The sequence below is a fragment of the Crocodylus porosus genome, unplaced genomic scaffold (assembly GCF_001723895.1).
Source record: "Crocodylus porosus isolate Cpor-Errol unplaced genomic scaffold, CroPor_comp1, whole genome shotgun sequence".
Lineage (NCBI taxonomy): Eukaryota > Metazoa > Chordata > Crocodylia > Crocodylidae > Crocodylus > Crocodylus porosus.
Genome location: NW_017728912.1, coordinates 18,907,659 through 18,923,047, shown reverse-complemented (window position 1 = coordinate 18,923,047; position 15,389 = coordinate 18,907,659). Strand labels below are relative to the sequence as shown.

The 15,389-nt window shown below is 43.1% G+C and overlaps 1 protein-coding gene across 1 annotated transcript in view; it reads left to right on the top strand.

The window, feature by feature from the left end:
• The window catches only part of ENPEP (glutamyl aminopeptidase), a 59,222-nt gene that overhangs the window by 37,737 nt on the left and 6,096 nt on the right, over positions 1–15,389 (top strand). The window contains exons 11-18 of the mRNA XM_019534099.1: positions 923–1,002; positions 2,624–2,760; positions 2,884–2,939; positions 6,793–6,943; positions 7,744–7,829; positions 7,927–8,028; positions 8,126–8,296; positions 12,767–12,907. Coding sequence (XP_019389644.1) covers positions 923–1,002; positions 2,624–2,760; positions 2,884–2,939; positions 6,793–6,943; positions 7,744–7,829; positions 7,927–8,028; positions 8,126–8,296; positions 12,767–12,907 — 924 coding nt within the window. The remainder of the gene's footprint in view (positions 1–922; positions 1,003–2,623; positions 2,761–2,883; positions 2,940–6,792; positions 6,944–7,743; positions 7,830–7,926; positions 8,029–8,125; positions 8,297–12,766; positions 12,908–15,389) is intronic.

The following is a 15,389-nucleotide window of genomic DNA, read 5'->3' as shown; positions in this document are numbered from 1 at the left end:
GGGCTGGTTCCAGGTCCTGGGGCTGTCCCAGACTCTGAGGCTCCCTTATGTCCAAACATGAGCCTTTCCTTCGTTGCACTTGACAACCCACCCAAAACAGCATGATGCAGAGTTTAAAATCCTGGTGTGGGGGAGCAGAAGCTCCCTGTAATGAAGGACCAGAAGCTTCCCTCTGACAGGCACTATAAACCCCATGACAAACAGCTCTGATGGACAACCTGGCATGAGGGGAACTCTGCTCCCCCACACCAGGCTGCCTGGCCAGAGCTGCTTGGCATGCAGCTTAAAGCCCCAGCAGGATAAATTGGGGTATGTCTGCCTAGTCAGAGCTACCCAGCTCAGGGTTCAAAATCCCAGTGGAAGGAAGCAGAGGCTTCCCCTCACTGGGGACCTGGCTGAGCAGCTCTGAGCATGCTGATCTTTGCTGAGCATACCGAGCAGCTCTGGCTCTGCCTTGTGCTGCTTCACATAGGGTTTAAAGCCCAGGGGAGGAAGAGAAGGGGGAGTAAGCTGTAGGCTCCCCGCTGTTTCCCTTCTCAGAGCCTCTGCTGCCCAGTGCAGTTTAAAGTCCCAGGCTGGGGAAGCCCATTGCCTTCCCCTCACCTCACCTCTGGTCAGGCCAACAGTCAGCTGATTTTTTGGCCATTGGCCACACCATTAAATTTAAAGCACCATACAAACAGACCATAAAAATGTCGTACATTATATGTGGAACCTTTTCATAATTTGTTCCCCAATTTATGGAGCATTAAATCAGGTGCATCCTTCCTATTTATGCCATGATTAACACATTAATCACAGCATAAATATGATGTGTAAGTCCCATTTAGGTGCCTATACCATGATATAAAAACTCATTGCTTTAATTATGTGCTGTTCTTTTAAGTATGACTTCAGACATTTTCTTTTACATTTATTTCAGTTACACATGGAATATTCCAGTGAAATGGCATGCTGGGAACACAACAATGCTGACATTTTACAATAAGTCAGAGTCTGCAGGTAAACTTCAGTAATGCTTCTTTTAAGAACAGTAATGTGGGAACTGGAGCAGAGCTTTAAACATTTCATTAGTAAAAAATGAAAAGAAGCAGAAACAAAATGATGCTTTTCAGTGGTAGAGTATCCGAAGTGGTACAATGTTTGGCAGTCAGGTAAAGATCCTTCTCTAGGAAAAAATAGCCAGCCCCTCCCATATACTTATTTATGCTACTGAATTCTCTGATTCAGGAGTCCTTTAGCATGTCCTAAGTCAATGCTCACTCAAAGTTGCTAAGAATATGTTTAATTTGAAATGTGCTGTTCCATTGAACTAAATAGGGCTAAATCACATAGCTTCCAGAATTAAAATTTAGGGCAGGAGTGGATCCTAGTAAATCAAAATTTAGGGAGGGAGTGGTCTCTGGCAGTGAATGTAGGAAATCTGGGTTAGCACAGGTGAAGATAACAGGCTGCAGGAGCTGGCATTGGCTGAAGCTGTTTTCTAAAGCTGGTTACAAAAAGGGGAAAACACCAGCCCCCACACACCCTACCCTATCTCACCTCCTGCTCCTTGCCCCCTGCTTCTGTAGCACCTCTGCCCTAGCTCCAGTGCAGCCAGTGACCCAGCAAGGGAGAAGCAGCAGTTGTAGCTGTAGATCTCACCCTGGTGGGGCTGGCGGGGCCAGAGAAGAAGGTAAAGGGGAAGCAGGTGGTGGGGAGAGGGGAGACAGGCTATGCACTGTCTCCTGTGTTCCCCCCAAACTGTCCACTGGGGGTCTTCCCACCCCTACTGCATGGTCTCCCCCATGCTTTGCCTGCCACAAGCCCCTTACTGCACCAAACAAACCACCCCAGACCAGGACAGCAAGAGCTTAGTTCTGACTTTAGACTGAAGCTAGAGCTAAGCCACAACCCGCCTTATGACAATACTCAAATCTAAAATGAGGCTTTCCCCCCCACATGTTCATTGGAAGGGGGAAAAAAACCTCGTCTTTGATTCCAGTAAATACAGTAATTTAAGTTTTGTTTCAATTACTTGCATTCAAAATCCAAAATTAAATGCTTCGTTGTGATCCAAAATCAGAGATTTGTTTGAAAGGATTTTCTTTTACCATCCATATCACAATCCAGTGGGCCATGAGTGATCTCATGGACTTTTATGGGCTGCTTGTGTGAGTAAGTGCTTCCTACTGTGACTACCATTTGGCTCATTAGCACAAAAGTCAACTTCTGTAAAAACAATAAAAGCTTAGGGCCAACAGAGCCTTTCCAAGGGGGCTGGTCTCTTCCAGCTCTAAACTTCTGTGATTCTATAAAGGAACATGAACATTAATCATGTGTATGTGAGTATTCATTTTCAAACAGTACTTTATTTTCTTCATGTTCTTTCTAAATACACTGTTCTGCATTTAAAAGTCACAAGTATTTCTTATTCTCTGCTAAGAGCTGGTATCAATAAACTCCCCTTTACTTACTGCCAAGTTAGAGCTACTGAACTAGAATTATGCTATATGTCCCAGTGGAATTTGCAAACCAGGTTACAACTAAATAGGGTTTGGGGGCCCAAGATCTTTTCAGTGGCTCCCTAGTCATGTATTTAATAGGTGAAAATTTTATTATTGCTGTTTCTTTTCTGCCACAGGAATTACCATAAAGCCCATCAACCCACCTCCCAATTCTTTCTTGAAAATAAATACAGCCCATGTTGGATTTTATCGTGTAAATTATGAGCCACAGACATGGAAAGACTTAGCCAATTACCTGATTAAGAACTACCAGGTAAGTTGTACAAAATTAATTTGATCTAGTTACAAGCAGCTGGTTTATGGGGTCTCTACATTATCACAATTTCCTCTTCAGAATGTAAATCTCTTGTCTTTCTTTTTGGTCCTCCCAATGCAGTCATTTTCATCTGCTGACCGTGCTGGAGTTTTGGATGATGCCTTTTCTTTGGCAAGGTAGGCATCTTAAAGTAACTCAAAATGGAAGTTTCAAAATAGCTTTCATATCTTCCCAGCAGCTATTATATTGGACTGAGTGGCTGAAATGAGATTCTTTAAGGGGAGGAATAATTTAGGTCCAATTTTCCTCCATAAGGAACAAATTCAAGTGCGTGTGTTTGTGTACAACTCTTGTTGGTATCAATTTAGAGCCAATCTTTCTGCCCTAATATAAGGGGTCTGATCTTGACCTATTGAAGTTAATATGAATTTTGCCATTTACTTCAATATGAGCAGGATCACAGCCTTATTTCCTTTCTAGGCAAGCATATTTCCTCTGAAAGGAGTTTTTCAGGTAGATGAGTTGCAAAAATCATTGCCAAAACAGGATTCCAAATAAAGTCATAATCTCCTAGGAGTGTGTCTGTGATGTGCAATACAAGTTATCCCAGGTTCTACATGGCACTGTCTCAGTGTCCATATTTTAAGTGCCTGAGAAGTGTCACAAAAGATCTGACTCAATGTGACTTTCCACAGACATCCCAAGATCCATTAGATTAGTGGTTCTCAACCAGGGGTCCATGAGCAGGTTTCAGGGGGTCTGTGCTGCCCCTCACTCAACACCCCCCACCCCATCTGTTACTCCTTGCAAATGGTGCAGGGGTTCCAGTGGTGATGGCAATGAGTCTTACCACCCCACTCCACCCTCCTATGCTAGGTCCCACCCCTGGGCCACAGAGGCAGCTCCTGCCTGTACTCATCTGGCCAGGTTGCAGCTCTGTGCCTGCTGTGGGAGCACAAATCTGGGGGGAACATGCCCTCCATGGTCCCCCAACATATCTACTATGCCCCACTACATGTTGCCTATGGCTCCTCTCCCGTGACTCACCTATGCTTCCCCCTGCATACTGGATATGCCAAAAAAACAGTTGTTGTGGCACCGGTGGGCTGTGGAGTTTCTATAGTGTGCTGGGGGTGGGGAAGGCCTCAGGAAGAAAAAGACTGAGAGCCCCTGCACTAGATTTCCTGTTCAACCATGGGATATCAGAATAGTTAATGAGATGCCCATGTTGTGGGTCATCAAGGCTTACTGCATGAATGAACACATGCTACTATATAACTATGAAACTATGAATGGTAGTGACAGCCCCTTCAGCGCTGCTTTGTTCCTGTGCGCTGCTATTAGACATATAATAATAATAATAATAATAATAATAATGCTTCTGAGTGTTTTTTGGAAGAGGCCTCCTGTGTAAGTTTTGTACCCTTTTTCAAAGTTCATTATCTGGGACCCTTTAGGGTGCCATGATATTTTCTTTAGTTCTTTAATAGTCATTAACACACAATGCAGACAATTCCTTTTGCCTCGGGATAAAGTCAAGGGCTGTTGTGGGAGTGAAATTGAGTAGCTGTGTATAAAAGAGATAAACAGTGAGAATTAGAAAGGCTGTTGATAAAAGTCCTATTAAAAAAAAAAAAAAGGAGAAAAACAATGTGCCTGGTTAATTTCCAGGTACAAAACCAAAATGCCCACACAATCTTGTACCCATATACTTGTGCATACAAAGGATTGTTTTGAACATTAGTTTGATCTGCCTCGTACCCACCGTCACAGGAACAGATCTACAAACTTCATGTCTAAAACACTGAAAATCATCATCACTGTTCCTGAAAACTGACAGTTCACTGTACACTGGAATGAAAGCCATTACAAATAAAATACTATGAAGTTATTGAACTTAATGATTAGATCTTTACAGGCAGTTCATCTCTGTGGGGCCAAAATTTACAAAGGATTTATATCACTTACATTATGCATTACAAACACTAGTTACTTTTTACAATGAACTTGTGAGGCAGGTTAAGTATTAATAACCCCAATATGCAGGTAAAGAAATTGATGTGAATGGAGGTTAAATGATTTGCCAAAGGCCAAACAATGATGTTGATTTTAGAATTCATGGCATGGCTTTCTGTTCTTGTGATAAAGCACTAAATCCCCCTAATTCTTGCAAATAAAAACTCAGTCAAATTGTGAACAATTGACTCCAAGGATGAGCAGATTCTCTGAAGGGTAATCCCACTGAAGTCATTATAATTTCCCACAACATTCACAATTTTTTTCTTGGATTTAAATAATCCAGCAATGTTTATTTCTGTGTCTTAAATGTTTTTAGTTTTTAAAGCTTGTATATGCCAACCATTTTGCATACATGGCTCTGTCAGTGATCTTCTGGGTGGCCTCATGCAAGTCACTTCCACCACCCTGTGCCTTAGTTTCTCTCTTTATAATATGGAGATAATGGTACTAACCTGAGACATGCCCACTAAAGCATTGTGGATTAGACTGATTATTAGACTTTTGGAATTGTAAGGCAGTGAGAAATGTGGAGATTTTCAGCTGTCCCATTATATCAGAAATCTCCAACAAATACAGGTTGGAATCTACATTATACATAGCAATAGAACTGGGTGAGTATCAGTCTTCCTTGCAATTTTAAAAGCAGGACATTTGCTCCGATAGGCCAGTTTTTAGGGGATTTGCCTGGAACACAGGAGACCCACTGCGAGTTTTTGTTCAGCCTAACTTGAGCCTTGGTCTTGCATATCTGAGGTGGATTCTGTAACCACTGCCCTATTGGTGGGTGTCTCTGACTCTGCTTGGGAACTGAAATTTCAACCTGTAGCTGAGAAACCTTCCCTGACAAAACTTACATGTCCCTACAAAAAGGCTGCAATTTCAGTTAAAAAGCTCCCCATTTTCCAGCAAAAGCTATTGTGTTATCAAACTTCTAACCAGCAACGTGTAGCTGTCTTTCATTCAGGCCTTGGTTGGATTGCCAGGTAATTCAGCTTCTCCAGAATAGTTTGTAAAGCTAATAACCAAATTATTACAGTTCTCTCAGTACTCTGGTGCCTAGTGCTGAATGGATGCATCTCAGCCTGCTATAACCATAACCAGAAGCTAACCAGAAATTATACTGAATCCTCAGCTGCCTATACATGTGCTCGGAGGTGGGGGCCTGAGTGAGGCATTTTAATTAGAGTGGTTCCTGGACAGCCACTCTAATTAAAATACCTCACTGTCATGTGTATTAAGCCCCCGCAGGTTTAAAAATGGCTGTGGGATGCTTTATCTAAATCTCATTCGATGAGGTTTAGATAAAGTGCCCCAGCAGCCATATTTAAATGCTTAGGGCTTATACACATGACAGTGAGGCTACACTGGAGCACTCAAATTAGAATGCAAACCAGCAATGTGTATAGGCATGCAAGTGCCTGATCAATGAGGCCAAACATCTCCTATAAACCATTTCCTTCAGGGAGAGGATTAAGAAAACTGCTCCTCCAATACCTCCTGGTAGTTGCAGGGAAAAGAAAAAGATGTACCCACCTATTCCTAGACATGATAAAGAGATTGAGGATTTTCCAGAAATACCTCTACCCAATCTGTTGTCAGTATGATTTTTTTTTTTTTTTTGGAAAATGAAAAGAGAACTTCTTCCCTCAGATACTCTCACAAAGTTGGAGGAAATGAAGCTGTCTCACTCTTCTCCATTTTGAATTTAGATGAAACTAGAAGTAACTTTATTCATACCCAAAGAGGCAAAGATGCCTGTGATAAGCCCCCCCCACCAACACACTTTCTTAGATTGTACAGCAGGATCAATATATCAGCTACACAATCCTCATAACTAAAAAAAAAAATAGACATAAGTGGGCATAAAACAAAGTCATTCAAAAAAATCTGACATGAATAAGACAACAAAAAATATGATTCCAATTAATATACATATGTTATTATCTCTATGTTTCTATTTCAAGTGTGGCAGGTTTTGAAAGTTGCATCGATTGTCTTTTCTTTCCTCAGGGCTGACATTGTGAATTACTCTGTCCCTCTGGATCTAACAAATTATCTACAAAATGAAACAGAATATTTACCTTGGCAGAGAGTTATAGTGGCAGTAACATATCTCAGTGACATGCTTAAAGATGATAAAGATTTGTACCCTGTTTTTCAGGTAATGCAGCTAATGGAAGTTCTTACTTACAGTCTCCAGATCTTACAGTTCATAATTTTCAAAACAAGAAAAATAATTATTTTCAAGGTTGCTGAGGCTGTTATCTTTATGATTTCAGCATTAAAAGAAATGCGCTGGAAATTTATAAAATTCTTAAAGTATATTTTTCAAGAGGCTTAATATAGGCTTAATATATACAATTCTTAATATATTTTGCAAGAGGTGTTTTTTTGATCCGCAGTCTGGGATTATAGTCACCCACCCATCTCAATTCTTCTCAGCACAGCCATTTTTGTGCCAGCACAATCTTGCATCCTACCAGCAGGATTGTACAACGCAGCAAAACTTCTGATGCTTGTCTACACTGTGAAATATAGCTGTGTCTGAGTGTAGTTGTCAGCAAGTATAATTGCTGACCTGGAACTGAACATGGATTAATAGTCACTATAAATACAAACTGTATTCAGCATCTTGTTAGGGAACAAAGTGAAGGAGTAATAGTTTATACAGATGGTTACATTTTGTAGTGTACACAAGGCTTGAAGAAAATGGAATACCTTCAAGTCATATCAGTGTATCACAACATTGCAAAGCAAAGGTACAGCATGTTGTTCACATCATTTTATGCCACAGGAACTTTAATGAGAGGGGTTTTTTCTTTCTTTAGAAAATAACTTTTTTTTCTTCAAATGATATTAGAACTTTCCTAATGTTTCTAAAAATGAAAAAAGATAAACTATGAACACAAAAATCCTATTAATTAATGAAACCTATGAAAGTAATCCCAAAATCTCTTTCAGACAAAATTTCAGACTCTTGTTAAGCCCATTACACAGCAGCTGGGTTGGAATGATGAGGAAGATGGTCCTGGAACACATGTGAGAAGGTTGGGACATGGTTTTTTTTTAAGTAATATTACATATAGATTCTGGCAGTGCTGAGCAGTGGGAAAAATCCTTCTCTCTCTCTGTCTCCCTGTCTAGGCTTCTTCGTGCCTCTGTTTTAGATTTTGCGTGCAGTATGGGTGATCAAGATGCCTTGAATAATGCTTCTAAATTATTTGAAGACTGGATAAATGGAAGAAGGTAAATGGGTTTGGGATTCAGTTAAGATACAGCATATAGTGCCAGAATAAAATAAAATCAGGAAAAAAGCCATCAAATACTGCTCTGTTTATTCTAGTCTTCCTGTAAATCTCCGGCTTTTGGTGTACCGCTATGGGATGCAGAACTCTAGGAATGAGACACATTGGAACTACATGTTTCAGAAATACCAAACTACTCCATTAGCTCAAGAGAAAGAAAAGTTGCTGTATGGCCTGGCATCAGTGCAGAACATCACACTTCTGGACAGGTGACGTATTTCCCCATTGAAACAGTCCTCCTCTCCCTTATCTCCCACTCTCCTGTACTATAGTTTTTGCCACATACATGGTAAGATATAGAGCACAGCATTTCTCAAAAATGGTCATTTAAGAATCTCCTTTGTGATAAAGCTACAAGCAGTGAGCCAAAAACTTTGCTTCTTGACTGGAAATAATCTGATCTAGGTATTCGTGTAGGCATAGAATGACCCGTACTACAAGCTGTAATAGTGGGAAGGTATTTAAATGTCCCAGTCAGGGTGAGCACACCAGTGTACTAATGACTGTATAAAAGCCTAAAACAATATAGCTCCTGCCCCAAAGAATTTACAAGATGGATCAAGTGTATGGAGCAAAAAATAGAAGTGCAGACAGTCAAAAAGCCCGAGGCTGAATTCATTCAGTCTTTGCAGGTTTACTTAAGCTGCACAGATTAAATTGAAACAAAAGTGAACAGACATTTGCCTTTGATTCAGGAAATGTAGTCACATGCCTGCAGTGGCTCAGGCCAGAAGCAGGGGAGTGCTAGAGCATGGCTCTCTAGCTGTGTGTTCACATCCTTTTCCTGCTGCCCCCAAGGTCTCTGGGATTTGCAGTCCAGAATCCCAGCAGCAGAACTCTGCAGGGTTGCTAATTACTTCATCTTCCTGCTTCCAGATACCTCTAGGATTTGTAATCCACAGGTGCAGCCAACAGTAAGTTTGAGCGGGAGAAGGGGTATTTAACCCCCCTCCCTGGCCCTATACCCCAGCTGGGGTTTGCTTAGGGGAAGTCCCCTCCACCCATAAACTGGGCTGCATCCCCAGCTGGGATTGTCTCCCCATCCTCTTGTTAGCCAGACCTCACTGCTCCAGCTAAGGAGCAGAGGGGCACGCCTAACCCTGCTCTCTGGAGCAGACAGCACAGCCCAGCCCAGGCCAAGGCTGGAAAGCATGCTGAGGAGCTGTGATTTTAACTTGAGCCAGAAAGGGGTTTGGAACAGAAGTTTCATAAACCGGTTTAGCCCAAATCAGTTAAGTCTGATACTACATTCAACGAGGTTTATCTTAAACTAGTTTCAGCCATTTTGAAACTGGTTTATATGCACTGAACTTCTGTTCTGTTACAGGTTTAAACCAGTTTCTGATTGCTTAAACCAGTTTTTGTGTAACTTTATGTCCCTAGCCCTTGAGGAAATGGGAGAATGAGGATGGTGTAATAGTAAAGATAAATTGGCCACAGAGCCCAGCAATGTTCATAATTTCATAGGCCCTTGTCATTTAAAGTTGATTCATAACTCACCATTGAGTTAAAACATGGTTTATTTAGAGCAGCCCAAACCTGTATAGTGTAAAAATTCTTACTATATTAAACTAACAAGATGATCATGGCTATTCTCCAGACTGAGTTTATGAGTAAAACAATGGGGGAGAAAAAAGACACACAGCTTGAGAAAACTGGTTGTGCACTCTGTCACTTCAGTAAGAGAATCCTCTTGTCCAAGCGACAGAGTACACAAGCAGTCATCAGCACCTATTTGCAGCAGCTGAAAAAGTTCCTCTTTGTACCTGCTACAAAGTTATATTGCAATGTTATGATACAATAGTTATGACCATGCCATATTACCTAAGTATATATCTCTGTGACAGTGGCTTCATTTATTTTTTGAGACACCAGTCACATTGCTGATCTGCTGCAGTTGTAGCCTTTTAGCACTCACAGGATTTCATCCTATTAGATGAAAGAATTTTAACCATCTTGTTGGTAGCAAAATCTCCTCATGTATATCTTCTCGGTCAGAGATAGGCATACTAAAGCTCGCTTTAATTTAGCTAGCACAGCTAACTATGGCAGTGAAGACATAGCAGCACATTAGTTGAGAACTAGCCATCTGAGTGAGTATTCAGGACCCATCATGGGGTTGTAGATCTGCACTGAATTCCCTACCACTGAGACTGCTGTTATTGTTACCCAAGGTAATTATATTAAGAGTAGCTTACGGATGGGGAAACAAACCAGTCACCATGACTCACCAGTCCCACCATGATACAGAAGCTTTCCCATGTATCAGCTACTCCACAGTAACCGACTGTGCCTTACCCCACAGCAAACGAAAGCCAAACTGCAGTAGTTTAACCCCAATGGCTAAACTACTGTTCATTAGATGTTACTGATCAAATTATCAGTGTGCATGTGGGCAGTTGCACAGAGCAGATAACGTATGGTAAATTCCCACTCCCACAACACATACAAACTTTTACCATTTAGTAACTAGTTAGTTTGCACAGGTCTTCCTGTGCTTCACTCATTTATACTTCCTCACTGCAATGGAGACATAACCATAGAATTAGGGTCAAATTTTTCAGGAGATGTAGGAACCTAAAGTCTCACTGACTTCCAGTGAGGATATTGCTAAACACCTCTAGTGCTGTCAGAGAGGGACCTTCTTAACCATGTTCCTACTCACTTGCACTATGCCCAAAGTGTGAGGGTGAAGCCACTCTAGGAGTACCGGTCTAATCCAGTGGTGCTCAACCTTTTCCCTGCAGACTGGATGGACAGTCTGGTCCACCTGTGGGCCAAATCCAGCCAGTGATCCTGATCCAACATCTGGTGCAGGGGCACTATCTGGCCACACAGAAGGGGGAGGGGGCTGCCCAATCACACCCAGCCCTGTGGGGAAAAAGGGGTGATGTGCCTTGGCACCAACCTAGCCCCGCAAGGAGAAAAAGGGGACTTGGCCCAGTCCCAACCCAGTGACCACCCAGATGCAAAGGAAGGGGGTATGGCCCAGCCATGCCAGGGAAAGTGCCCACAGCCTGGCTCCAACAGGCTATATGGGGCTTGCATCTGGGAATTTGGCAGGGTGGAATGACTGCTGTTCCCCCTCTGCCACATTTCCTGGCCTAGTGGGAGCACTGTAGGCTGGATTCCAAGGCTCTGTGGGCCACAAGTTGAGCACCCTGGTCTAGTCACTCTCAAGAACACCAGAGACAGAGAGGCCAAGAACAGCTGCCCGAGGTGCCCCCAGATTAGTTTCTTCTGCCATATTTCTAGGTTTGGTATGTACAAGCAGAGTGGATGGATAAGACAGGGTCATAAACCATAGGAAAACAGACTTTAGGGGTTCAACTCCCTGCTCAAGGCAGGATCATCCCTGTCCAAACCACCCAAACCAAGTGTCTGTCTGGAGGTTCTTAAAAACTTTGAAGATTCCACAACTTGTTCCAGCGCTTGACCACCCTCAAAGTGAAGGAAGTCCCTACTAGGACCCAACCTTAATTTCCTTTGTTGTTACTTAAGTCTGTTACTTCTTGTCCTGTCCCTTGTGGACACATGGGATAGTCTGTCACAATCGTTTTTATAACCACACTTAAGCAGTAGTGTAAAAAGTGGTGGACAACTGGGGCCTCAGCCTCAAGTGCCCACTTCAAGGGAGTGCAAGGATGGCAGCATCAGCTATTGCCAGCTCAGGTGCCACAGCCAACATGGCCCCAACCACCACCACCCAGGGCACTGACCCTGGTTGTTAAACCTTTGCTCTTCAGGTATTCAAAGACCTCTCTGTCTTCTCTTCACTAGACTACATAATTCCAGTTCTCTCAGCTTTTCATTGTAAATCAGGTTCCCTCGACCTCTAATCAAGAGTCAAAAGAGTCCATCCTCCAAAGTACCAGAGATTTGGTATAAAACACACTCAGAGGCCTCATCCAGACAAACACAGTCATGCAGTATATAGCACTACAGACCTGTCTGTGGTGCCACACACCACAAATTCAGGAGTTCCCCATGATGCTACCTTGCAGCGTTGGGGGCTGCCATGTGCTCCATGCAGAAAATGCAGGGAGGCACATGGTGGCGGTAACACACACATCCCAAAACTGGAGCCTAGCGGGTCAGAGCCATGGTCCAGGTGCCAGCAGGCTCCTAGCTGTGGGAACACCATGGCTGCAGCTTCTCCAGCCCCCAGGACCCCAGGTAAGACTGCTGGGACCAGTACAGTAGCTTCCCCAGCCTCCCCTACCCCACCTGAGGTAACCTGTGGCGTGCCAGAGGGCACGTGGCACAGACATTCCCTGGGGACAAGAGGCAGCGGCACAAGGTGTGCTGCTGTTTCTTGTCCCTGGGAAAACAAACATCTGCACTGATGTGGACATGGCCAGAGAGGCCAAAATGCTTGCATTGTTTTTGAAAATTTTACACGTAATGAATGTTCCCTTTTTAGGCCCAGCTATTTCATCTATTTTTTTAAAAAAAACCTCTCTAGCATCACTTTTTTTCCCTAATAAAATAACAGCTGAGGTGTAGCAATCAGTTGGTTTAGGTTGGCCTCAGCAAACAATGAGTGACATGAAAATATGAAGGCTTTTATTATTTCTTCTACTTACTCTTACAAGTATATACCCACTTAATTAATTATTTTGTAATCTATAATGAAAAAAGCTATAACGCCCACTTAATACATATATGATTTCTCCTAGGTATCTAAAATACATTTACGACACCAATCTTATTAAAAGTCAGGATGTGTTTACTGTACTGAAATACATCTCCTATAATACTTATGGCAAAAACATGGCATGGGACTGGATACGACTCAACTGGGAATACTTAGTTGGCAGGTATGTTGAACAGACTCTCAATGTGTTTTGCCTCTAACTTGCTGACCATTTTTAATTTTTTATCTTACTTTAATGGTTTCTGCATGAAGAACTTAGAGTCATCAAAGGTATAGGTTGTAGCCATGTTGATCTAAGGACATAGGCAGACAAGGTTCTTTGGGTGAATCTGATATCTTTTATTAGACCAACTTAAATAGTTGGACATTTTTTTTTTTTTTTCTTACCAAGCTTTCAGGTTTAAAAACTCTGTCAGGTTGAGGAAGTATCTACAGTTGGTGTGTGCTCTTCCTGGATGGAAACAAGTCATCAGTTCCTAGAGTCATCAATGCATTTCTGTCACAGTGAGATGAATCTTGCAACTTCTCTGGGCTTTTAACTTTTCATAGAAGCAAGTGGCTCTAAAAGCCAGTATCTTTTCATGAGAAGATACTTGTGCTGAATATTTCAGCCTACAAGAAGCTATTATCAAATAAAAAATCTTAAACTAATGGTCTAACCTACAAAGTCTTAGTCTAGTGCATATAATGGGTTGTCCCTGTGTTATTTATATTTTGCTTAGGGTAAATAACCAAATCAAACAGCTTTTGGAGAGTAAAAGGTGGGACATAGTCCCAGCCATCCCACAGACCTCAGAAACCTTGAGTATTGTCATCTAAGGGCCTTTTCTGATAGGAATCTTAGCATGCATTTTATCTGAGACTTAATAAGCATTACCATGCCATATGAAAAGTTGGACTGTGTTTTGGAGTAGTTGCCCAGTAATGCTCGCTAAGATCTCCGTCCACTCTAGATGGGACTGGAGCTGACTGTGCCCCCTTCCCCACCACTGACTCCAGCACCAGGCACCACAGCACCAGGACCCATGAGGATGTGCATCTTCCCCACTACATGTCCAGCACTGCTCAGCTCAGAAGTGCCTGTCCCTGGCTTGCTGGGGTGATTCAGCAAAAAGTCCTAACTTTGCTATGATATGATCATGCTTGGCACATATTTTACTGCTTGAACACATCGGGCGCATCCAGACCTGCATTGACGTTTGGTTCCCCAGGGACAACTAGCAATGGAGCACCTTGCGCCACAGCTACTTGTCTTTGGGGAACACCCATGCCAAGCACACTTCGGCATGTGGCAAGTTACCCCAGGGGTAGTGGGGGAGGCTGGGGCCAGCACTGTGCTGGTCCCAGAAGCTTTAGCTGGGGCTCTGGGGGCCTCTCAGGGCTGCAACCACAGCAATTCTGCTCTACAGAGCCTGGCTGGCAGTGGAGCATGGCTCCAGGTGGCCCAGCTCCATTTTTCAGCAGCGCTTGCTGCCTGAGCGTGCACCATGCTGGGTTTTTTTTCCCATGGTGTGTGGTTTTTTTTTTTTTTTTTTTACCCCTGGATATCCCTTGCAGTGTGGACAACACTAGACTGCAGTATGTGGCGCTGCAAATGTGTTTGTGATGCCACATACTGCGTGACCACGCTCATTTGGACGCACCCATGGATGCTTGCATTAGTGCAGTTAATGTGTCCTAAATATAACGTGCAACATGGCTTTAACCCTGCCTTTTGTTCTGGTTAGTGTAGCTGCCTTAGTGCAGCACTGCAGACAGGCTACTTAGTTTGCTGAGAGGTAGAGCTAATGAGAGCAGGCGCAGCTGTTCAGCAACACAACTATATGGCTTCCTGCTCAGGAAGAAACCTACAGTTATCTCCTGAACTGGAAACCATATCATAGCATTCATGTGGCCCTGTGCTCAGACTCATTATTTCTACTTCCCAGCAATAGTTAGTTTATATGGCTGCAGAGCTAATTTTCTCAGGTGCAACAACAGGCAAACATGTCTCCTGACCTGGAAAAAGCAGAGCCAGCAGAGATAACAGAGTGTGTTATCCTCCTCTCCAGCTGCAGCAGGATGCTGCCTGGTCCTACAGGGACCATTTTGTGGCAGAGGGGATCAGTAACCCCAGGGTTCATCTTTCAAATTTGGGACACAGCCTTGAAGTTTAAACCTGTTCCAGAAACTTCAAGATGGTTGGTCACTTTATCCAAGATGCTGAGTGCTCAGTTTGGCACAGCCTGCACAGTTCTCAACCTTTCAGAAAAAGGTCCTAACTGAAAAATCCATGAAGGATTCTAAGGGCCTCAGAAGCCCTGCCACACCATTTAAGCTGTCCCAGGACAGCTGTGTGAGTAGCCACCAGTGGAAGAGCTTCACATAAATCATAGAATCATAGAAAATTAGGGTTAGGGACCTCAGGAGGTCTAGTCCAACCCCCAGCTCGAAGCAGGACCATCCTTACCTAGATCATTCCAGCCAGGGATTTAATGCCAGGAGCCTGGGCAACAAGCAGGACGAGCTCCTCCTCCTGCTCAGTGCAAAGAAATATGATGTCATTGGGATAACGGAGACCTGGTGGGACTCCACCCATGACTGGGCCATGGGTATAGAGGGCTATACCCTGTACAGGAGGGATCATGTTGACAAAAGGGGCGGGG